Source organism: Drosophila navojoa, chromosome 3, assembly GCF_054131105.1.
Source record: "Drosophila navojoa isolate 15081-1374.11 chromosome 3, UAZ_NAV_1.0, whole genome shotgun sequence".
Classification (NCBI taxonomy): Eukaryota; Metazoa; Arthropoda; class Insecta; order Diptera; family Drosophilidae; genus Drosophila; species Drosophila navojoa.
The window spans coordinates 3,749,405-3,774,145 of NC_142891.1; the positions used below are offsets into that span (position 1 = coordinate 3,749,405).

A 24,741-nucleotide genomic window follows, 5' to 3' on the forward strand; every position below is an offset into this window, starting at 1 on the left:
TTGTCGTGGGAGCTGTTAAGTGTCAATCGATAGATATCGATGCACATACTTAAGTAATCTGGCAATTATCAACGCTTACTGCTAAAGCGATAAGGATATGGTAGATAAATTGGTTAACAAATTTGATTAACACCATTAACTAAAATTGAAAGATGTACAAGCCTCAACCACTGATTAACCATGAGGACGACGTCGAGCAGGTTTCGAACAGGAATTCGCAACGAGGAAACGTGTATGCGGTGCAAATGTTCCTTCTATCAACATTCCTGTTGCTATTTATAGCCGGTTCCGCTTTTCATCCAAAACCTTTTGCACTCAAGTCCAAACTTCCACGTGATGATACGATATATAATTGCAACATAACACTAGTGGAATCCATACCCATTGGTCTAAACTATTCGCCCAACAGTCCGAAGTTCATCAGCACCATTGAGGCGTGGCAAAAACTTTTGGATGCTGGAAAAACTTCATTGGACATTGGCTCTTTTTACTGGACAATGCGTAGCGATGATTTGGGCTTCAATGATAGCAGCGCAAAGCCCGGAGAGGAGATATTTCAGCGTCTGCTGGACAATGGCAACGGTGTGGGTTCAAAGATTAAGATACGTATTGCACAGAGCGCCCCTTCAAACGTTTCTCCGGATGTGGATACGCAAATCCTGGCCACCTATGGAGCTGCCGAGGTAGTTACTCTTGATTTTCCCAAGTACTTTGGCAGTGGCATATTACACACAAAACTCTGGATTGTGGATGGTCAACATTTCTATTTGGGCAGCGCCAACATGGATTGGCGTGCCCTAACCCAGATCAAGGAGATGGGAGTCTTGGGCCAGAATTGTCCACAATTGACCGCCGATTTGGCTAAGATATTCAAAGCATACTGGTATTTGGGTAGCAATCCCGATGCGCGCATACCAAGCTCTTGGCCCTATGGCTACAATACCAACTATAATGCGGAACAACCCATGCTATTGAATGTAAATGGAAGATACATTATGAAGGGCTATGCATCCAGTTCCCCGCCTCCACTCTGTGCATCTGGACGCACCAACGATTTAGATGCCATTCTAAAGACGATTAACACAGCCCTTAAATTTGTGCACATTTCTGTTATGGACTACTTTCCATTGATCATGTTTGAATCGAAGATTAAATATTGGTCAGCGATTGACAATGCATTGCGTACAGCAGCCGTAGAACGTGGAGTAGCTGTTAAGATGCTCATCTCTTGGTGGAAGCATTCCGATAAGCGTATGGACAACTATTTGCGCTCGTTGCAAGATCTCACCATGGCCAATCATGTGGATATACAAATTGTAACTATTAAACCCTATAGACAATAACATTATATTAATTGATTACCACTCTTGCAGCGCCGTTTTATTGTGCCCACTGATAAGCAGCAGGAGCAGATACCCTTTGCCCGCGTTAATCACAATAAGTATATGGTCACCGATCAGGTGGCCTACATAGGTACATCCAATTGGTCGGGCGATTATTTTGAAACCACAGCGGGCGTTGGTTTGGTCCTGAAAGATTCGTTGCCGCAAATGTCGAATTCCATACGCAAGGATTTGGAAAGCGTTTTTGATAGGGACTGGAATAGCACATATGCTCACATATTAATCTAGGCTAACTGCCCAATCGTTGCTCTTTATATCATTCAAGTTTTGTAGTTTGTTAACAGTATTTTGCTTATGGCTCTGCACTAATTTGCTACACAAGTAAATAGTTTCATGATTGTGTGATTGTATAAATAAATATGAAAACTAAGAGTTGTGAATAAACAGAAGTCAAATGATCATAGTCCAATTCCTTTAATACTTGCTATCATTTATACATATATATAGATGTATATATAGATGTATGCTTACATATATATATATGTATGTGTGTATATAATTCAAATACTCTTATAACATTAACATAGTAGTCGCAGATTCCTTGTACAGGCGCATATCACTGCTACCGAGATTATTTCTCATTTCGACTATTTCACATTGTGTCCGCCACGTCGCAAAAAATTGTTGCTAGCAATGCACTTTTCAATGATAACATTTATGTCCGACACGCAGCTGGATAGGCACGCATAGATCAACAGCAAACAGCGGGCATCAATGGCTATAAAGGAGATCAACTCTCAATATTAGAAAACTATTGGATCTATATTAAAATTAGGCTCCCACCTGCATAGAGTATTTGTTCTCTTCGCAACGGTCGATTTGCCCAATTTGAGCATTGATTGGCTTTGTTCAGCTTTTTGCCCAGGCATAGCATAGAAAGATCCGTGAGCGCATCTCCGGCACGATTCACATTTCCAAAAGGCAACTCGACCCCTTGCCTTTTCTTCAGCTCCAGCCACACGTTACGTAGATCGAGATAATGATGCGGCATATGGAGACGTAGCTGAAGAGGCAACGATCGTTGCAGCACCGACAAATCATTCAACATGGAAAAACCCACTTTGAGTATGTTGGGATTGTTGAATACCGTGGCGCCCAGCGCACGCCAGTGTTGCTCTTCCAGTGCTGACCGACTGGCCAAGCAATCAATAAGGTACACATTGCAAGTGGTCGCAATTTGCAGTAGACAAAGCTGGTTTTGAGCACAAACATTTTGCATCCACTCAGAGTCCAGGTAGATGATATGCTCGCGCTGCAAATGCTGCAGCATTCGATTAAAGATTGGATAAGAATCTACTATGATGAGGCACTCGTCTGGCAGATCCATGCCCAGGTACAATTCACAAGGCATCGACTCGGTTGATTGCTCTTCAGCTACTTGACTGTTTTGTAGATCCGATTTTTGTGAGATTAGCGATTTGATTTCATGTGGACAATGTTCATTGAGAATCTTAAATTCATTATACCAATAGATGGCTTCCGATTCGTAGGGACTGTTTACGGATGCAGCTGCTATATAGTTAACAAAATCCAGACGAAGCGCATAATCCGAAGCATGAACCCTAACCAGCTCCCGAAAGCTGGCTAGATTAATCCTCTGCTTCTCATATTCTCGATACAGGTAATGTAGATAGCTGCAGGTCTTAGTGAATTTATAGTTGGGCGTTACGGTGTCGTCGAAGCCATATTTCTTGGCCAAGCGTGACACGATCTTGGAGATAGGACGATAGCTAAGCACGTGATAGGAGACTTTCAGATTTTTATAGCGACTGCGGAAGAGAAAAGTTAAGATATTAATCGATTCTGTAGTAGTTGACAGGGTTATCGATGATTTCAAACGTGATCGACACGTGCCTCCGGAGGACCTGTACGTCAAGTGTCTAGATTTGAGACGAATGGCAATTGATTGTCATTAATTCTATGTAATTTATATAATCTTGTCACGCTTTTTGTTATCTATTTTCATACATAAATCGGGATAGCTTTTGTACATATTTACCTCAAAGTCTGTTCACACATCTCGATGACGGACTTTTCCCTGTGCAGCAGCGAATCGAGAAATTGCACAAAAGGCAAACGCTGGTGCGTTGCCTGATCCAGGTACTCTTCAGCTAACGGTAGTTTTTCTTGTGCTATCAAGGGAAATGCCAGCTCCAGCATATCAAATTGATGAGTAAGCTGTAAATCGAGAGTCCATTGGGCCACCTCCTTATAGTAGCCCTCATCGAGCATCTTTTTCAATTTAGGTACGAGCAGCTCCTTGATTTGGTTAATACGATATGCTTGGATCATGGCATTATTTAGCGAAGCCAAGCCCGTTGTCTTAACAAAATGAAATGCAATCATGCTCGTATTTTTGTCGCACTGCTCACTCAGGTGTGGAAAATCCACCTGTACTTTGCAAGCAGTATCAAGCACAAAATGCGATAGACTTTTGTTCTTAACATTACTGCTGTCCGGGCAATTAGCAAAGATTTTGAGTGCCATTAACAGAGGATTGGGATGGCGCATTAGCGCTTTTATTAACTCTTGTCTCATATATGGCGAAGACTTGCATTTGCTGTGCATATTCCATTTGTCACGAAAAACGGCGAAGAACTGTTGCAAGTTATCGTCCAAGGTGGCGTCAAAGTCGCCATCGATGCCAGCACCTGAGGATGTAGTATAAGCATATAAACACTCCCATGTGCGATGGTAAGAATTCATTTTATCTACCCGTTGTAATATCCTCTAATCGCTTAATCTTCAAATGTGCCAGCATGCATCCAAGTTCCTCTTCATCAGACTCCATGCCAGCTGGTATTATACTGTAGTTATTAGCCATAATTGTGTTTATCACTTGTATTGTTATTCCTTTTTTGTTGTTGTGGGCGCGCAGCCCTTTACTTTATGCACTTGCAAAAATTGATAACCAAATTCCGTTTGCGGTGTAAAAACATATGTTTTTGCATTCAAGTGCTTAACATAAACCGTCCGCTGTTAATAACAGTTCGATGGTACTAAACTGCGTTTCAATTTTGAACAAATTCAAATCTTTATATTCCCTTAACTCAATGTATTTTTAAGCAACGCATATAATAGTAATATTCTTTAGAAATATTTTAAGCACGTGTAGTATTTTTATCTTAGAAATTGACCGGTTGGCCTATTTTGAATTTAACAGGCTTTGAACAATCTGACACTGATAACAGAGACGTTAGTGTTATCGGATTATTGTTAACTATCTACTCGTTGGGTACTGCCGAGTATCGATGCCATCTTAAAAATGTGAAAACTAATGTACTCTTGCGTCGATAATTTAGTACGCTGGATAATCCGTTATTATTTTATATCGATACATGAAGTTATTGCCGCTCATCGATTCGGAAATTCGTAAATTAGCTCTAAACAATGCTTCATTAACTTACCACGCTGGATTAGTATTGTAGGTTTTAAATCGATATTCCCACTAGAATGAGTGAACTAAAATTTACAAGTGTTTCGAATTGTAAATTAAAACTAGACATAAAGCTACACGAGTTTCTTTTGCATTTCATTCTTTATTCACGTGTATATAAAATTGATACCATTTTAATTATTAGGGTATACTTATAGCTAATAGGTGTTACAAAAGCTGAAAATGATTGTTTTTAATTAATGTAGTAGATAATTGGCATAATAACGAATTTAACAAGTTTGAACACATTAAATACAATTAAGTGTACCTATTACGACAGGGCTACGTCACCCATTTGATAGAGTCTAAAAATATATTTTAAATGATTTATAAAAAAGTAATTGCATAAGCCTGATATACTATAAGAAATATCAATGACTGATACAGTTTCAGTTGTAGGAGAGATCTGTAAACTCGCAAACTGGCAATTCAAGATTTATGAGCAACAGGTAGTGGGCTTAAGTGCCAACATGACAGTTGAACCGCAGCTAAAGCTTACCTGAGGCTTTTTTAGAATTAGCATGCGACAAGCTGAAACATAACGCAGAGTTTTATTTTATACTATATATAGGTGCAAGTGTGCCGCTTAATCAAGGTCAACTGGCCCTGCTCCAGTTTAGTTCATACACATAGCTTTCGATTTTAGCCAGGTGCATAATTTATTGTCTGTTGTTAACAAGTTGGATTTGTTTAGCTGTGCGGGCTGTGGTTAACACCCCTGTATCTGTATCTGTTGATCTATAAGTCGAAATGATTAATTGCTTTGGTTTTATTTACATATCGTAATGTACGCCCTATACTATTTAATCCATTCTTTCTAAGAATAAAATAAAGGGCACATGTTAATTTAATTTTTAATTTAAATAGGATTATATAAATCTCTAATAAATGAAAAGTCCATATTAATATTGATTTGAAACAAATATTTTTATTTTGAAACAATTTTCCATTTGACAACAGTGGGTGCTTGATCGGATATCATTTGGTCAACAGATCGTTATAGATATAGGTGTACATAGAGTAAAGACCAGAATCAGTAGAGTAGAGCTGACTATTAAGATAGATAGATGACTTAGATGGCCGAGCGCCCGAATCGAATCAGGTGCACGGGAGTAGGAAAATCTTTCAGGAAAACGAAAATAAACAAAAGAACATTTATAAGGAAACTATAAAACGAGCGATGGCAAGGTCAAAGTCAGGTCTGTTTAGCGAGTGTGTTATCCAAGTGAAGGTCTATTGCGAAACGTTTTTACAAGGTGCCTGGTGCGGGCTCCAGGTTGACGGAGGCGGCGCTCTGCACATGTCCGGGCAGAGGAGCAACATGGACGGCACCACGAGTCTTAGCCACATACGAAGCGGGCGCAGCAGCGACGGCTACCACAGCCGGGGCGGGAGCAGCGACAACAACAGGCGAGGCAGCGGCACCTTGCACCAGAATGGGGCCAGCTGGTGAAAGGGAAAGGGGCACGGCAGCGGGCACAGCGGAGGCATGCACAGCCACTGAGCCAGCCGGAGCGGGAGCACTGAGCAGCAGAGCGGGTCCGGGACCAGCGCTGAGCAAAGGCACAATCGAGCAGTTGACACCCCAGGCCAAAGCGAACAAGACTACGACAACGGCGAACTGAAAGTAAAGTTTGGAGTGAAAATAATGAGTTAATAAATTATAAACAAATTACAATTGTAAATTTTTAGATACTGTGGATAATGCTTCGTCTAGTTGTCTTCTAATGTCCAAAGTACTTTTTCATCCAGTAAGGATCTAATCCTTACATTAGAATTTTTAATCCTAAGAAAAAATCCTTAAAAAATCAAAACTGCAATCCTTTAACATATTCTTAGCCAGTTTTAATCCTTAGATAATTCCTTCTCCAGTCTTTGTTATTTCTTCGGAAAATTCCTTAGTAAAAGTTCTTAGCCCAGCAATCAGTTGGCAATCCTTCGATAAACACTTTGACCCATTCTAGGCTAAATCTTTGGGCTCAGCTACAACTGTCGTCTCACCTTCATGTTTAGCTTTTCTGTGTTTGCTGCAACGCTTGAAACGTAACTAATTGCCAACTGCTCTTGGCTCTTGGCCTTTTATAGCGCACGAATTCTGAGAGACAGATTTTTCGCCCTGACCAATTCCAGTTCTCGGACAATGCAGTAAATGCGGAAACTGGACAGATTAGCGATATGGCAACGATGTATGAACATATTCCCCCCCTCGTGACCTTCGCCTAGGTCACAATTAGCCACAGTAGTTGACAGCGCCAGTTCCATGATAAACGCCACAAACAAGTCCAAGACATGGCGATCAAAGCAGCCTACATTTGGTTCGTTCAATCAATTCAAACACCACACACAATATATCAGCGACATGTGTGGGGCTTGTACTCGTAACGCCTATCAATTGAACCACATGGCGACAATAGTAGCTCCGCAGAATATTTGACTTAAAGCTACCCTCGAAGTTACTAATGTTTCAGTCGATCAAAGTTGATGGAGTCAAAATAAAACTATTTTCAATAAATTTGATGTCGAATCAATGTTTTAGTAATCAATAATATTTATAAATATTTATAGTTTTTATGAGAAGAGAACTGAATATAAACATGTATAACGTCAATCGATATTTATCGATATTAATCAAATGTTGACAGAAATAAATATCTGCTGGTTAATGAAGCCTTCATCTCTCACTAAAATTATTTCAGACACACCCGATATACCCCATTCTAGGTAACCCATTTCAATGGGTATAGGCTATTACAATAATAGCCAGTATTCAAAACAATTGTTAGTGCTCGGGTCTTGGTATTTTATGCTGAATGTAGTTTATATTTCATCAGCATTTTTAAAAGTGTTTGCTCTGAAATTAAATTGGCCGACTCTGGCATTTATCATATAGTCATATAAATACCTAAGGCCGATAATTAATATAATATTAAAATCGCCAATAAAGACTGAGGAAAAGCTTTTAAAAGACACTTAGACTAAAGCTAAGCTAATGGAATGCTTATGTAATCCATAGGAGAGATTTGCATAATACTTCTACGGTAGTTTTTGCGAGCCATATATTTCTATTGAGCTATGGATACGTTAGCTCATGTATTTATGAATATACAAGAAAACTGTAAAATTAAAAACTACAGAAAAGTTTATTTAAATAACCAAATATATATTTGTTTATGTATATATAGTTCTGTATCTCTCTATCTCAATCTCTCTTTTTCCCTCTTTGTCTCTACCAACTCTGTTCCCTCTTCAAATATCCATTACATATGTTTTTTTCTCCTCCATGTCTCTCTATCTACTTATTTATTACTCCTCATATCAAAAGCTATCTCGTACTCCTCGACATATCTATCAAATATTCAACCAAAAGCACTAACCTAAACGGCGTTACCCTTAAAAAATCTGTCATAATTGAAATCTTAAGTTAAACGTTTGGAGTAAGAAATACACAATTATATAGCTCTCCATATATATAAATATATATAAATAGGTACACACTGCTCTTTGTAGCTAGTAACCGTGTATATATGTTTCTGCAAATAGACTTAGGGAGAGGACATGGCTCGTCTGGTCTTTACCGAAAAGGAACAAAATTCCTATGATCCCAAAAAGTATAAGGTGGGTCGGCAAAATGTTAAACATTTTTGAGAAGGGGTTTACTAATCGATCTATTATCTATTATTACATCAGGTAGTTCACAAGAATCATTGGCGGCAGGTGAGTCTGCGATTGGAGCCCACGCAGAAAAAATGGTGGGAGGATCCAGACGTTATTGTTGCGTGAGTATTGCACATATAATTAGAATATTTCGATTGTGGGGTGACTATCATGTGGCATAAGAGCTTACCTAGTTTATCATGTGCTTAGAATCATCTACAGTTTGTACGCGATTAATGTTAGGTTAACACGAACTGTGATTCGATTAAAGTTCCGAACCAAAGTACTCTCCCTGGGTGTATATATGTATATATTTATATATGATGTTGATACTGATAGATACACAGGATAAGCAAAGGATCATATGTATATATTTTCATAAATATTTGAAATATTTATGTACTGTTAAGCAAACTATAGTTAATAGGTTAAGCCAAGCCGAAACCTTTTAACTAAAACGCTCTTGATCTATCAAAGCCTAATCGTCTGTATTTTAATTACATTCATACATCATAATACCTAGTCGACGGCCTTGAATTATTTATTCAATGTGCAAATGAAAGTTGGGAACGTGTCTTTAATCGACTGCAAGAAATGCGCCCAGACAATTGCATCACATGCCTGATAAGACTTTCAGCTCACGTGAAAGACGCTAACTTTTTCACAATATAAGTCTATATATTATATATGAAATGAATGTGCCACTTGGAGTCACGCGATGCTAACGAAGCGCCTTGATTGACGGGCTGTCAGCAAAAGTTTGCCAAGTAATTGGTAAAAACGTCTGGCGCTCTGTTTATAGGTCGATTACCACTTGGTGTGCTCCATGTGGACAGCCTCAAGTGCTATTGCGGTGCTCTCAAGGTTGTGCTTAGACTGGCGATAGCATTTAATACATTAAGTTTTGGAGCCTATTAGAAATATCTTTGAGAATTTTGTTTAAATGCGAATATATGGAGTTAGCTAAAGATTATCCAAACTTTTATAATGAAATGGTCTAGCAACATATTTTGGGAAGTAGTTTCTTTTTTTTAACCTTGAGTAGCACTCATGTCCTAATTCCATTTGCAAATTCCTCCAACTATTCCTAAACTCTCTCAATGGTCCCGAATACATCAACTCAATTTTTCGGTATCAAAAATATAATAAAAGGATTTTCAATGTTATTAGCACGCCTCACTTATGTAGGTGTTGCTAGGTGTACAGCCCACTATTAGAGCATTCGCTGCGTAGAATTCTTGTTTTTGTTTTTGGCTAATAGCTTTCGGCTGTTAGGGTCGGGGTCTTTCAATTGTAGGCTAAACACTTTGCGTGTTCAATAAAAAAAAAAGGCAAAGAAAAGGGAAATGAAGCGGAAATGGTGTCAGTACCCAGTACGGGAATGAAAGGAAAGTACTTAAGCGGCGCGTCACTCAATCAGAATGATATTATTTTTAATGGCACCGAATTGAACCGAAAGAGGCGTGGCTCAGCCGACGCCAGCGAGGCTCGGAGCTGCATATGGCAAACAATAAACACGATACGCGCCACGCAACTGCTGCTGCTGCTGCTGCTGTTGCTCATCCTAAATTGTGGGGGCCATCAGCTCCAGTTTAGGCGGCTCGGGCTACAGGTCTCAAATGAAGTTCGGCCGTCAGCGGCGTCGCACGCGAGAGCCGCCTCCTGACCCCGTCAACGGTCGGAAAAGTTTACCCTGTGTGTTATTTTTTTTTTTAAAGAAACTTAATTACATTTCAATTTGCGTTTGTTGAGTATAAAAGTATAACAGCGAGGGTATACTCGGGTATACACAGGTGTTTCCAAATATCCCTACGGATAGCAGGACGAGCGCGCGTATAGAGGAGCGGAATAGAAGCGGCGAATTGGAGGATGTCAACGTATCCCTCGATATATAGCTGAATGGATGGATAAATTGATATTTGAATTCAGTCAACTGTTATACGTATAACAGCCGCTCAATTCGACTTCTGAGTCGACATCAGTTCATACTGCCCCATCTATAGTCCGTAGCAGTATAGAGCTGCACGGTTATCCTTGCTAATAGACGTATGCATATCTCACCAATCTACCCTCTTTCCTTCAAAGAAAGGGTATGGCTTAGTTACTGTTTGCTATCCACAAGCCGTAAGAAATCTATTATCCCCGTATACCCTTTATCCTTCAGGGGAAAGGGTATCGCCGTTGACGTGTGATACGTGTGTGACCCCGTAACTCCGGCGTAAACAAAGTGCTATCCACATGCCACTCACAGCTGGCACTGTTGCGCGCTCCAATTCGAACGAATGGCTGCTGCCCGTCTCGACAAGGGGCGCCAACAAATGTGCAACGGTGACGATGCTGCTCGCCCAGCGGATAGCACGCAACGATTGTTGGTCAGTCGACGCCGAGCCGCGCTACGGTTCGAACAAGATGAACGTTTGGCAGACGCTCGAATATCTATCCGGCCTCAGTCTACGCAAGCGCTACAACTACGAGGGCTATGCGGACACACAGCATCTGATACGCACTCTGACTCCATCGTGGAGAAGGGACAGCTATGCGGAGAAAACGAAGGCGGAGGAGGCCAGTGCAACGGGCGCTGGGCCTGGCAAAGCCAAGTATCCGGCTGAGCGTGTCATCGAAAGCGTGGCCGACGTGGTAGCCACGACCATGGCCCGAGGTATGCCCAGCTATCAGCAATCCACGGATAATCTGGCCCCAACTCAACAAGGCGTCGCGGCAGTGCCCAGACGGAGGCATCGCAGTCGCCGCAAGCCGACGAAATCAGCCGTCGTTGCTGCGGAATATGCGCTCACACAGGATGATCTGCAGGATCTGGTCAAGTGCACGTAAGACTAAACAATGTGTGGCTAAATTGGGAATTGGATATATAATATATACATATACAGAGTGTACAGAAATTCGGTAAATCATATTATTAATTTAGACAGCAAACTGGATAAATTACAAATATCCTTTTTCATTTCAAGGATAATTTAAAATTACCAAAAACTGAATCAGTTTCTGAAATGGAATTATGCTACTTATTTTTCGTAGAAGTATTTCCATATAGTATTTTATTCTCTCTGGGGTCTTAGCTACGAGCTCTACAACAAAAATTTCATTTATGAATTTTTACCAATTTATATTAAAAGCATTATCATATTAAGTTATATACACAGGTTTTCAGAGTAAAATATCTATTCGACTTTCAGTTAAATCTTAAATAATAATTATTTATAGCTTTTTATATTAATAATAATTAATTTTTATATCAATAATTATTTTACATATTAGCAAAAATTGCCTAAATAACTTTCAGTGTAGACAAATGAAAAGCTTATCCCAAAGCTTAGCAGCTGCACAAACCCAGAGCTTTTGCCAAACTAAACAAGAAATTTACAAAGAGAAAATGCAAATGAAATTGAGCTATTGAGATATTGGTCAAACTTAAACAACTATAAATTGCTTTAGAAATGCAATTTCTATTGAATTTCTATTTATTTTCTACCATTTATAAATCAAGTATGGCATCAGCCCGTCCCTGAGTCTGCATGGACCGGCGCTCGGTCAGCTTAAAAATGTCCTCAACTCGGTTGCATTTTGCTTTGAGCTTCTTTGCCGTCAAGGTGTTGGCTCTGAGCTGCTCGATGCAAAACAAAAATAAATTGGAAAAAAAAGTTAAGCCTTGACCAAGCATTTCATATTATTGTCACAAAGACATGGCTCAGGTCTCAGCAATCAATGTGAAACTGAATAAAGTGTTAAACTAGAAGGTGAAGAATATGTATAGAAAGCCATCTGCCAGTGTTGAATAACAAAATAAAGCAAGAGTTGGCAAGAGTTGTGAAACTGTGTAGAGAGATATTACGGAAATACAATCAAACAATCAAATTTGGTCATTTCTTTAAATCTTAAAATATTTTAGTTCTCTATAGAGTAACACTAGACTTATTAGAATCGGAATACTTAAAAGTTCCATAACTCAACTAGAAAGAATTCGATTCAATTCCAAAGAAGAGTAAGAGTTATAAGAATAACATTGTATGGCTTATATACAATATATTCTATATACTGAGCTCAATATACCCGCTCTTAACTTTTAGCAACGCGCGCACGAAATTGAGAATTTGAATGATTTATTGGGCTGAAGGTGTCAGCGGACACATTTTTGTGCCCATTGGGAAAGACAACCTTGCGGTTGCCGTTTGTGGGTGGGATTTGAGGCTGTAACTCTAGCTGCCAGCAAAATGATTCTTAAAGCACGCGAAGTATATACAAATATATCCATACCGGCTGCATGGCCAACAAGTTTGCATGGCGAGCTGTTGGGACAGCCAAAGTGTTTGCTCAATTCCTGCGCTCAAAGTCGATTAGACGGAATTATTGTATGATGGTCTGGCATGAAACCTGGCCATAAAGCCAAATAGTTATCTGGTTTCACTGACTCAGTTAACCCAGTCGCAGTGAAGGCAGTGAGCCACCTCTTGGGCTAGCCCCACGATGATAGCCATAAAAATCTGGCATCAAGCAATGAAAATGGAAACTCAAGCCCCTGAAAATAGTTGCTGGCAATATTTATTTGCTAGACGATTACTGATATAGAGTTGTCACCTGCGAGAAACCTTTCGAGCAGTGCAAAATGCGTGCACTGAAAAAAAAAACCTATGAGCTCTTTTCAGAAATTAAGTGAAGTGAAAACTATTTATGATGGGATTGATTAGCTTAATAGGGAATAGTATTACAAGTTAATTAAAAATTACTTATATGTACATATATGTTTAATTTTAATTTTAATTTAAAATTCTGATGGAAAGTGAGGATAGTCTGATAAATTGATTTTAATTTAATGAAATTTAAAATTATTATTATTTTTATTTTATTTATTTTTAGCTATGAATGAGAGTGGTATTCATACGTATGAGAGTAGTCTCTAAAATTTATTATTATTTAATGAATTTAAATTAATGAAGTCTTTATATTTGTATTTTCCACATAATAGATAAAATATTATTATTATCTGAAATTTTTAATCTATATATATTTTTGTTAAAATTTATAAGTATGTAATATGTTAAACTTTTTCAGTTGCGCTTTACGCGCTTTATAGTTTCATGGGTACCATTTATGTAAAATGCAAAGAAAATATTTAGAGACAGCAGGATTTCTTTTAGATATATACATGGATATACATATGTATATTTTTTAAATTGTTATAATTTCTTTGTTTTTTAAACATCTGCTTGACATAAGAAGCGGGTCTCGTACCTTTTTTACTTTTCTCATTCATACATATCTTCTTCTTAACCCATTTTATCGATGCTAAACGGTATAATTTTTTTTGCTCAGTGTAAAATGCGAACTTGTTGACAGGCAAACGTTTGTGTATTTGTCATAATATTGACATTGGTGTCATGTCATTAAAGCAAACATTAAACGCTTAGCTCAACATGCGATTCCGCGAGACCCGCCCACACATTTGGCCAAGAGCTGAAGCTAGAGCTGTGGCTGTAGCTGTAGCTGTAGCTGGAGCTGTGGCCGTAACTGTAGCTGGAATTGGAACTGGAACTGGAGCTGGGTTGGGCCGTAACAGGCGGCGAGCTGAAACACGAAACGCTGCCACATTAAAGTGAATCGCAGCACTCGACCCTTTCTGTTGCCACACATGTGTGTGGGTGTGGTTGTGGGTGTGGGGTTGGGCAGGTGTGTGTGAGCGTGTGTGTGTGTACAGGCGTGTGTGTCTACAACAAGAACAACAACAGTTGGAACAAAAAAACGTTAGCGAAACAAAACAAGAATCCTCTGACATTGTGCCTCACATTCGTCTGTCGCCTTTGGCGCTCGCAAGTGCCGCAGTTCGCTTTGAATTTGCATTTGGCTTTGAGCTAAGTAAACGGGCAGATTCTCACCTGCTTCTCGTCCAAGCGACTCGATTCCATGACCAAGTGGGGGCGTGTCAACTTGGGTCGCAAACGGCTGAGAGCCAGAAATGTGACGCCCCTGGAGGTTGAGGAGGATTTCCTAGTCGATTTCGTACAATGCACGCTGGAGCCATCAGAGAGGTAAAAGCGAGATAAATTCATAAAATTACTGAGATTGGATTGCAGACTTCATTTGGCTAGTTTGCAGATAGAATTTTGCAACTGATTTTGAATCAATCAAGTGAATTCTTGTTCTTAAGTGTAAAGCTGAGCTTATTTGAGCCTCTGCAAAGTTGCAATCAAGTTCTGCAACTGAAAACTGATCAAGATGAATAGATAGAAAATAAAAAAATAGTTCTTTGAGTATGTTTCAGATATGCTGAAATATAAACTTTTAAAATAATATACATATGTATATCTTCTTGAATAAGTTTCAGATATGCTGCTAGATCGGATAATGAATTGAAAGAATGAGTTGACGTTGTATACTCCATCTATGTGAATTCTAGAATTCATTCCAATTAGTACTCATTCTTTTTCTTTTATACATAATGTCGTTAAAAATACCCAAAAAAATCTGAGACGTTTGTTGACCATCAGTCAGTCAATAAATCGTTGTTATTATCTCGAAATACACCTTAGATCCTTCGACTCTTTGTAGCTCAAAGCTTCTGTATAGTAATTTTATAAATTTGTATCTAAAAATCTCCAGTTATTACTCATCAGACATTCAGATGGTTTGCTTACTATTTTTAAGCTTCATCAAGCAACTCTTAAGTTATTTTGCTTATCATTCAGTTCTCCATTCCACTGATTAGAATTTATTATTATTTATTATTTCTTAAGTATGATTCAATAGATCCTTTAATTTGGATTCATTGTTGCCCATATGTGGACTCCACATGTAAAACAGATTAATTTATATGTTAATGAAACTTTTACGATTCTTTGATTGATTATTTTTCTTCAGTCAATCAATGTGTCAATTAAGTAGTTAAAGTATATAATATTCATATACATAATTGCGTTTCAAATTTCGGATGGCATTTATTGCCTTTCAGCTACGTGTTGCACTTATCAATTTTAATGCGCTGCAAGCGAGTCGAGTCAAGTCAAGTCGAGTCAAGTCGCGTCGAGTCGAGTCAAGGATAATTGGAGAAACGCATAAAAGTCAAGTGCTTGACAATTTATGCACGTCTCTCGTATTAATTAACGCTGCATAGCTCGAGGCGTCGAGGCCCACGGTTAGCTCTATGGAGTAGTGCTTCGACTTGTGTCTTTCAATTAGCTCAACTAGCTGAACTTTCGCTGTAAACTAATATCGCCTGACACTTCCTCGAGAAGAGCGCTAATTGAGTCATAAATAAAATCAATTAGGAATCATGTCGGCAGTCTGCTTGCATATGGTGGGAGGAGTGAGGAAGCGGAAGGAAGAGGGAGAGAGATGGACGAGAGGGATGGGAGAAAAAGTGAAATATGTGCAGAGCCTTAACATATTCGGCATTTTAATGAAAAAGTCCCCAGAGGGGACAACTTTTAATGGGTGGCTGATATTGAGACAAATTTATAAAGGGAAAAAAATTAAATTAAAAAAACTCGCATCTATAGAAGAAAACTCTTTAAAACTTATTAGCTAAAAGTTTGTCTCTCGCTTTTTTATTATTTTTATCGCCAACAATTTCTTACGAATTTTCCAGACTCGCATCAAGTTGAAAGTGGTAATATGAAACCCTTTTACACCTAATCTATCAAACTATATATAGCTATTTTTTCAATTTTAGCTGTAACTTGATTTGTAAATCGAGACTTGAATGTGTGAATAGTTACTTGAAGTCGATTCAGTTCCGTGTGGGAGCTCATGGGGGCAACAGCTTCGCGGAAGCGAAACAGATACAGAAACAACAATGTCGCGTATGTTTTGTGGCAACAACAATGTCTTGGCTTTGATGTCTTAACTCCCCGCTGAACCTCGACGCGACTTTCGCTGAAAGCCATCAAAGTTCAATTCAATCAATTTTCAATATAGCCGACGAGTGCGAGAGAGTGAGACTGAGCCAACTTAAGTGTTGTCTGCGTGCTCTACACCTAGTTTGGCCTCTCGCCTCTCGACTCTCCACTCTCCGCTCTCCCCCGTTAACTGTCTGCTACGTGTTACATCACAATTGACATTGATCATGAAATTCCAATCGAACCTTGTAGTTGTTGTTGTTGTTGTTTTCCTGGTACCAATAAGTCAACTGCTACATGCATAAATTTAAGTAGAATCACCCAGAGCCCAGTTCCCGTCGCGAGCAACTATCTATGGCAATCTGTCATGTCATGTGTCGTTAGGCACTGCAATTCGAAGTGTGTGCTAAATAATTGCAATAAGAAAACAAACAAGATCGACTGAATGGGCTATGAGCGACTAGACAATACTCTGTAGTCAGAGTGACTTTAATATGTATATAAATATTTGCATGGATAGAAAACTTATTAAAAGTTAAAATTTAATTTAATAAATTTAGAATATTTTTTTAATAAATTAGGAATATATATATATATTCTTTTATTTTTATTATATTAGTTAAAAAGCATCTTATTTTATATAATTTTAAATTTAAATTTTCGGTATTTAGTAAATATTAAATTTTGTAACTCTCATTAGAGCGGATAACCTATAACAATAATAATAAGATTTTTTTTACAATAAAATATCTTCATAATAATAATAATAAGATTCCATACATTCTCATTTAACTTTTTTACAATAAAATGTCTTCAGCTCATCTATCTTACAGTTATTCTTATGAATAAAAATTTGCAGTCTTCTTTCCGCTACCCGCCCAATATGCCCCATATGTTCTGCCCAATGGCCAGGGTATTCCAAATAAAACAAAGAATCGTAACGGAAAGGAAAAGGAAGCACTCGTATGATAGTCAAATTTCCTGTCCGGAATGAGTTCAGGATATGTCGACAATCTTTTTATTACCTTCGTTCCTTCATTGTTTAGTTCCTTTGTCCTCCATCCCGTGTCCTTGACACTGCAGCTATTCAGGCTGCATCCGTTCCTGTCACGCATATACAGGTGGGCCGTGATTTATAAGCGCCATGCTTGGGGTTATTACAGTTGCTTTAATGCCAACTACATACGAGTAGCTAATAGGTCAGGCCCTGCTGTGGGTGTACTTCATGTGTGGGCGGGCGCCCATGTAAGCCCACATGCCATTAACTAACCAATAAAAAACTAGGCTTCTGCTCATCAAATTTTAATTGCAGAACAATAGATAGAATACAAAGACAAATATAGTCAAAATATTAGTGTTGGTATCATAAAGTTATTATAGCTAGAGGACAAAGTTTATGATGCGTTTTCTCGGTATATAGAAATTTAGATTCACAGATATTTTATTGTCATAAAATAGTTTGAAAATATAGAAATATTATATAAATAAAAAAATTCAATAAAACATAATAAAAATTAAAAACAAAATATATAAAAAATTGTTTTTCAAAATAAGAAATAATAAATTCAAAATTAAAATATTAAAAAATCTTATATATAAAAAGTTTTATTGATCATTTACACTAAATTTAAACTTATTTTACTTTCGCGTATTATAAGCTCTATTAAAACTTTATTCAAGTCTGGCCAAAACCACATCAAAACTTTATTTGAGGCCAAAGAACCGTTTAACAACTGTTCTTTTTTTTTTTTTTTTTGGCACCGACCCAAACCGAGAAGTGAAACCAAATGCAGATTTTGGTATGAGCCACGCCAGACATGGTCCCAAGTCAGGCAATGTGTGGTGGGTGTAGCGCATGATTATTGTCAGTCATGCCGTCAGACCATATCATTCAGGTAATTTAGCATTATTTCGCCACAAAAGTTGGCCCGATTCAGACTGACTAGACCAGACCAGAATTTCTCTCTCTCTCTTTTCGTATTAAGGTTTGCTGTCAGCTTAAATTTCGTTCGTGCAGCAAATGAGACAAAGTTGGCAGCTACATAAATACATATGGCATATTTGCATAGTATATAGTATATACATATATACTATATATCATAAACATGCAAAAATATGCGGATAAGCCCATGATAAAGCTAAGCTAATTGCCATTAACAATTCCTTTAAGCAATGCAAGAGAGTTACCTATAAAAGTCGAGAATTGTTTTTTCATGTTAACTTGCATTTAATGCTATATATATTATATATGTATATCTATATATCGCATGTATGGCTCCAATATGTATTACCATATAGGACTCACCAATATGTGGAGCACACACATCAAATGGAGTTCTGTCAAAAAGAAAAACGTCTAACGATTCGACTGTCTGCTAAAAATCCCAACTGAATATACGTTTATCGTACTAACAACAATTCATAGTATAGCTATCCATAAATATAGACCACCCTCTTTGCATTCAATGCCTCCTCAACTGGGTTGAAATTACGCTCAATTGGGAGGAATGGAGGGAAATTCTATTGTTCAGCAAATGTGGAAATATATAAAATATATATTTCACATAGAAAAATGATCGAATTTTAAATACACTTGAAAAAAATAAATTTATAGTGAGTGAGAGAGAAAAGAGTGGGAGAGAAAGAAATGAATGGATAGGCAGAAAATTGATTGTGAGAGATGAAAAAATAAGCAGGAAACGTAGTTAAAGAAACAGAGAGAGAGAGAGAGAGAGAGAAAGAGAGAAAGAGAGAGAGCGAGAGAGAGAGAGCGAGAGAGAGAGAGAGCGAGAGAGACAGATTCATAGACAGAGACAGAGAGAGACAACTACAAATAGTTTAGAGGATAAAGAAAAAAACAGTTAAAGATTTGTATAAAGGACAGACAGAGAGAAGATATAGATAAATAGGTAGAGAGTGAAAGAAAATGGAGAGAGGGAAAACAGATTGAAGTATCATTACATCCAAAGGATATACATAGGCGATTCGAGGCGAGTAGAGTATAACGAAAGTTGTCTACAGTTTCATGCATAGACAAATTTGCACATTTATAGACATGAACTTGAGAGAGAGGGACAATGAGGTGGCGTTGACTTCTTGGTGGCAGTTTTTTTTTTTATTTTTGGGTGTTTGGCAACCAAAATAAAAAGCAAAGTGAAAAAACCATACCAAAAGCCGACAAATACCAGAGAGCTAGAAGCTCTATAGAAACCAAATATGTGGCCGACCTCATTCGTTACCAAGAGTTACAAGCGCGAAAACGCGGCGCATTCGTGACACAGGTGAAAAATACAAGAAAAACACCAGAAAAAATTTAAATAAAACAAGCAATAAAATCCCACAAAAAGGCTGTAAACCTTTTGCTCGGTAATTAACTCCGGGTCTTGACTTGGGCAATGATTGTGTCACATTTGTCAGTTTGATTAACCAAGAGTGTTCTCTCTTCCTCTTCTCTCTCTCTCTTCTTTTTCGCAGCTTCAATTTACCGCGCATCAGCGCCCGGCTGGAGCGCCTCATGGGCACCAATGTGGTCAAGCTGACTGACCGCGCCTACATGAAACAGCTGCGAGAACGCATCGACGAGGATTACCGCAAGCAGCTACTCGCCCGGATTCGAGCGCGTGAGGTGAGTTGACCGACTGACAGATACCCTATGCAGGGTTATAAACTACCATAAGCGCTTGTATGTTGAATAAGTGTTGAAAACTATCGGTATATATCGTTATGAAGAAAGTGGAATAGTGAAAGTGAGAAGATTAGGAAGCGACTGAATCTCAGTATACGTTTTATAAAAAGGCATATAGAATCTATCCCTACTTTTTGGTTTATAAGGAGAATCCGATCGATATCGAATTCGTTTATTTCACTTACATCTGCTACATCGATATTTATCGATTTAAGAAATGTTTAGACCTGATAAAATATCGAAAAATATCGCATATATATCATAAATATATATATAGCATTACAGATAGTTCTGCTATAAGCATCCCCTGCAGTACAACACTTCTCCTCTTACGCAATTTTCAAGGTCTACAGAGTATTTAAACTTGACCACACAAATGTGTCCAATTTGCACGAGGTCTAATTGAATTTTTGGGGGACTCTTAAAAATTTGTAGACCCTCGAAAATTTGTCACGTAGTCCGGTTTTTTATGAGCTGCGATTACTTTCAAAACAAAACAGAAAAGAGACAAGAAAAAGGGATTTTTCGGCAAGGAGTTTGCGTGCGCCGAGGAGACAACAAAAAGAAAAGTTTTCAATAACAAATGTCGCGCCTGGTTCAGCTGCTGCTACTCGGGTCTCTCTCGTTGAATTGAATTCAATGAGCCCTCGACATGAAAATGGCAAATTCAAGCCGTCAAAATCATAAAAAATTAGACTATCGCGATAGGCACCAACAACTTGGCTTTATACATGCGAGACATGCGAGCGACAAAAGCAACGATAGACGAAGCATGGGAGCTCTAGAGTGGGGATTGCACTACTAGAGTTTATCCTAAGCCTCATATTTTTTTTTTTATGAAAAAAAAGTTAAGATTAGTTTGAAATTCAAAAATATATCGATAATTTATTCTGTTGATATTTTATGTTTTAAAATTATATTTAGGGAAGAGAGGATTTTTTTCTACTATAAACAAAAATTTTTGAATGAAGCATACGAAAATATTCAGATAGTAGAAAATAATTATAATTTTATTTTATTTTCATTTAATTTTTTTTTTTTTTTTGTAATTTAAATATTTTTTTTTTTTACATTTTTTAAATTACCTTAGTATTTTTTCCTTATGCCTGTATATTATGTAACACACAAAATTGTGGCATATACCCCTTTTACCCATTCCGAGGGTATTACAACAGCTGTAAAGCCCGTAGCGGCTGAAAAAGTGCTTCAAAAGTCGGAAATGCCCACTTAAGTATTCTTTGCCTCTGATTTACGAGGAGAGTTGCAGATATTTGGAGACGTAATCGGGGTAGCTCGTCGAGTATTATATTTACTTGTCTGCATTGCGCACTTGCAGGTGTCAGTTTTGGAGGTGAAGGCATATGAGCATTCTCAATGACAGGTCTATTGCGAAGAAGTTTGATATTGCTAAATAAATAGATACAATATATACAATGAAAGGAAATGATATATCCTAAAAAACTTGTATTTGTCTTCATATCCCATCTATAGCTAAGAGAAGTGGAACGTGAGCGCATGCTGATTATCGAAGGCAAATCGGATATAATACCCGAGGAGCTGGCCAACGATCCCATCTTTATGGTCAACAAAGATGCCAACATGGAGATACAAAGAGAGCGCGCTAAGGTATCAAACGATTCGAGACTAACGCTAACCGCAAATCCTGAACTTGATTTCAAACAATTCCTCAGCTGAAAACGAGTCGAGAGAAGAATGCGGAACGTTTGAAGGTGCAGGGCGTCAAGTGGGAGCGAGAGAGGCTGCAGCATGCGGCCCAGGAGGCCGAGCAGCTGGCCAAGAAGCACGAGCGACAGCGCCAACAGAAGCTACTCGTCGAGCAGTACCGAGTGGAGGATGCGGAGCGAGGCATGGACCTGCTGCGGTAAGTGAAAGAAATAATGCTAAATGAGTTTTGTTCCAACTAATTAAAAGTTATTCATAACCAACGCAGCAAACAGTCTAAGTAAATGCGTAATACAACAATATTAAAGAAATATTTTAAGATTAGGCTAGCTGCCCGGGCTGTAGCCACGCCCTCTAAAGCCTTAAAGCCAAATGCCTTTGTTGTTGGCGAAAGAAAAAAATAACAAAAGTAAAAGTGCACGAGTTTTAAGTAGAGAAGGAGCGACTTTGAAAAAGTTTAAATATCTGAGCTAAGGTTCTCTGCCAATAAAGCAGTTGAATAGATGACCTAAAATACATTTGCTGATAGTTTTGTATCTATAAGGATGTGAGAGCTATTTATATCATTTTAGATCGATTGGTTTCGGACTTAGAGGGTCTAGCTTCAATTTATCCTCAAGGATATGTGAATACGCTACACTTTTTTATTATGTAATACATCTTTATATTTAATCCAGAGGGTTTTATAGAGTATACAAATTATTACTTAGCAACATTTGCATTAAATTTCTTTACAATTAATTATTTAAAATAATTCTACAAAATAAAAAAAAAAATTTTTTTCTTTGATATTGTAATATTTGGAGCTCATAAATGAAATCTGTTGGGTAAGAACACGAAACTATCTAACTAAAGGTTCTATGATTTCCAAGGCTTAAGGTTTCTAGTCTACACGAAGAAGAAATGCATCTCTCATATAATAAGCTAGACTCTAATCGGTTAGGGTATATGCTGATGAAAACAGTTTGAAAGAAGAATAATTAATTTGCCATTATTCAAAAGACGGAAAAAATTACTTAAGGGAAATTCCATAGAAAACTCAACTTAACTCAATTTGATTACAAATGGTTTATTCTAATTAATTTTCCAATTCTTATTTCCCACTCCGCCAGCATTGATAACGAGGACTGGCGTGATTGCGAACAGAATCTGAAGGAGTTCCTTGAAACGGAACGAGCCAAAATGAAGGAACGTTCGCTGCGTGTGCCCATGCAGTTCACATCAGATCCAAAGGATATTCTCAACATCGTTCGCGCCCGGTAAGTGCAGAAAAGTGCTGTGATTATAATCTTATTCATATTCATAATTTGGTATGTGCAGCCAAAAGTTCCGTGAGACGGAGCTGCGCATACGCCATCAGCTGGATGCGGATAAGAAGGAGCAGGCCACAACGGTGGCACCCAGCAGCGATGGGGATGGCTTCTTCATGGAAGAGATGGGCGTGGGCAGCATCGAGATGCCGAATGATGCGTCGGGCAGCTTTGGCGAATATCCGGGCGCTATTCAGAGCAAATACCTGGACGATGCCTCCGATGTTACCGAGGAATCCATCAAGAGTGAGAGCTTGATTAGCTTGACGGTTGCTAAGCAACAATACGCCGAGGTACTCCAGCAAGAGATGGAGGATGAGTTCAATCGGGGATTGCTCATATCCAAGCAGCAGTACGATCAATTGCGCTATGAGGATGAGAAAATTGTGGCACTACGGAACGCCAAGGTGAGCCATATATGTAGAAGATATATGTAACGCATACTGTATATACTGTCTATAGTTTCTATGAAGTATATATAAAGAATTTTCTTATCATTTGGCTTACATTCCCTTTACATACTCTTCACATCTTTTGCATAAACTATCTACATCCTTTCATACATACTCCCTATATCTACACAACACTATATACTCTCGTCGAACCCCCTATTCAATCTCTATACACTATATACATTCCCTGCAAACTTTCTCAACATTTTTTAAATACTCTATATACGTTTTATAGAACATACTTGAACTATACCAACTGGCTGAGCAGATCATTATGGGCGATCCGGTACCGGAGGAGCCGGAGGACGATGCTGGAGAAGAGAATGCCGTTCCGGAATATGTTCCGCCGCCAGATGATGAGGAAGACGTGGAATAAGTGTCAGTGCTCTCTCTTTTTTTTTTTATATATGATCGTTTCCATATTTTTCTTTCGATCCACTCCCGTCACACCAATTTGGCGGGCTTTTACATAAGAAAACAAAACGTCCAAAATTGTCGAACAAAAAATTTTTTTTAACTGCATCGAAGAAAGGGCAAACCAAACGTTTGAAAAATTATAGCTGTATAAAAAAAGAGGAAAATATTTTCATAATTGTACAGGGAGAGGACGGCTGTCATCCACATTGAAATCTCCGTAACAGTCAAATCAAAATACCTGTCGCATAAGTGTCAATTCAGCGATTTTAATTAAAGCAATAAAGCCCTCATATGAACAAAATCAACACTAATCCCACAGTTTGACGTGGGCGTCTCTGCATTTCAACTGCGGACAGCCGCTCAATAGACTACAAATATTTGCATTGGCCTAGGCGATAGATAAGGCGGGCGAACTACAGTGTTTCCGAAAACGAAATCCCCATTCCATTGAACACTTTTTTTTGGTATTATAATAAAAACCAAATTTGTAAATTTATAAACAAATTTGTTTGACTTTTTTTCTAAGAACTAAAAAGTTTTCAGTTTAATTTTTTTTCATTTTATAATTAATTATATTCAAAATATTTTTATTAAAAAAAAAAATAATAATAATAATATTTGTATTTTATTATTTTATTTAAAACCAAATGTAGCTTCGTTGTAATTGATTTTAAAATATTAATGATTAAATTAAAAAAAAAATATTTATGATTAAAATCATGCAAAATACTACATTTCAAACATTTTTTAAATTTAAAAAATTATTAATTTCTCATAATTTTTATTTAATAACTTATATTAAGATTTTGCCCTCAAACCTAAATATATTTTGGCGAAATTAATTCGAATTTGAT

The 24,741-nt window shown here is 37.9% G+C and overlaps 4 protein-coding genes across 5 annotated transcripts; 2 read left to right on the plus strand and 2 right to left on the minus strand.

Moving 5' to 3' along the window:
* The first annotated feature begins 42 nt into the window (after positions 1 to 42).
* Pld3 (Phospholipase D family member 3) lies at positions 43 to 1,802 on the plus strand. The gene is made up of 2 exons (XM_030382920.2): positions 43 to 1,316; positions 1,374 to 1,802. The coding sequence occupies exons 1-2, from the start codon at positions 153 to 155 to the stop codon at positions 1,629 to 1,631; spliced, it is 1,422 nt and encodes a 473-aa protein (XP_030238780.1). The 5' UTR covers positions 43 to 152; the 3' UTR covers positions 1,632 to 1,802.
* On the minus strand, positions 1,802 to 4,455 carry Nbr (exonuclease mut-7 homolog). The gene is made up of 4 exons (XM_030382924.2): positions 4,119 to 4,455; positions 3,403 to 4,054; positions 2,187 to 3,172; positions 1,802 to 2,121 (listed from the first exon to the last, which is right to left on the minus strand). Exons 1-4 carry the CDS (start codon positions 4,225 to 4,227, stop codon positions 1,991 to 1,993), a joined length of 1,878 nt encoding a protein of 625 aa, XP_030238784.1. The 5' UTR covers positions 4,228 to 4,455; the 3' UTR covers positions 1,802 to 1,990.
* Positions 4,456 to 5,747: 1,292 nt separating this feature from the next.
* Positions 5,748 to 6,994, minus strand: LOC115562105 (uncharacterized). Its single transcript, XM_030382893.2, has 2 exons — positions 6,841 to 6,994; positions 5,748 to 6,460 (listed from the first exon to the last, which is right to left on the minus strand). The coding sequence occupies exons 1-2, from the start codon at positions 6,844 to 6,846 to the stop codon at positions 6,089 to 6,091; spliced, it is 378 nt and encodes a 125-aa protein (XP_030238753.1). The 5' UTR covers positions 6,847 to 6,994; the 3' UTR covers positions 5,748 to 6,088.
* A 1,223-nt stretch (positions 6,995 to 8,217) lies between these two features.
* On the plus strand, positions 8,218 to 24,192 carry LOC108658672 (uncharacterized). Of its 2 annotated transcripts, XM_030382945.2 has the most exons (8): positions 8,218 to 8,454; positions 8,527 to 8,615; positions 19,815 to 19,965; positions 21,517 to 21,651; positions 21,717 to 21,907; positions 22,821 to 22,967; positions 23,029 to 23,425; positions 23,706 to 24,192. In XM_030382945.2, the coding sequence occupies exons 1-8, from the start codon at positions 8,395 to 8,397 to the stop codon at positions 23,844 to 23,846; spliced, it is 1,311 nt and encodes a 436-aa protein (XP_030238805.1). In that variant the 5' UTR covers positions 8,218 to 8,394; the 3' UTR covers positions 23,847 to 24,192. The 2 variants fall into 2 exon arrangements, with proteins under 2 accessions (XP_030238805.1, XP_089113999.1); XM_089257873.1 differs by lacking the exons at positions 8,218 to 8,454; positions 8,527 to 8,615 and adding an exon at positions 10,717 to 11,321.
* The last annotated feature ends 549 nt before the right edge of the window (positions 24,193 to 24,741 follow it).

Bases quoted from the DNA above. Each gene is read 5' to 3' on its own strand.
- Nbr (XM_030382924.2), bottom strand. From the start codon at position 4,227: ATGGCTAATAACTACAGTATAATACCAGCTGGCATGGAGTCTGATGAA. The intron at 4,055-4,118 runs GTAGATAAAATG...CTACATCCTCAG, and splicing joins ATTAGAGGATATTACAACGG to GTGCTGGCATCGATGGCGAC. The intron at 3,173-3,402 runs GTAAATATGTAC...TCTCTTCCGCAG, and splicing joins ATGTGTGAACAGACTTTGAG to TCGCTATAAAAATCTGAAAG.
- LOC108658672 (XM_089257873.1), top strand. From the start codon at position 10,732: ATGCCACTCACAGCTGGCACTGTTGCGCGCTCCAATTCGAACGAATGG. The intron at 22,968-23,028 runs GTAAGTGCAGAA...TGGTATGTGCAG, and splicing joins CTCAACATCGTTCGCGCCCG to CCAAAAGTTCCGTGAGACGG. The intron at 23,426-23,705 runs GTGAGCCATATA...TACGTTTTATAG, and splicing joins TGGCACTACGGAACGCCAAG to AACATACTTGAACTATACCA.
- Pld3 (XM_030382920.2), top strand. From the start codon at position 153: ATGTACAAGCCTCAACCACTGATTAACCATGAGGACGACGTCGAGCAG. The intron at 1,317-1,373 runs GTAACTATTAAA...CCACTCTTGCAG, and splicing joins ATCATGTGGATATACAAATT to CGCCGTTTTATTGTGCCCAC.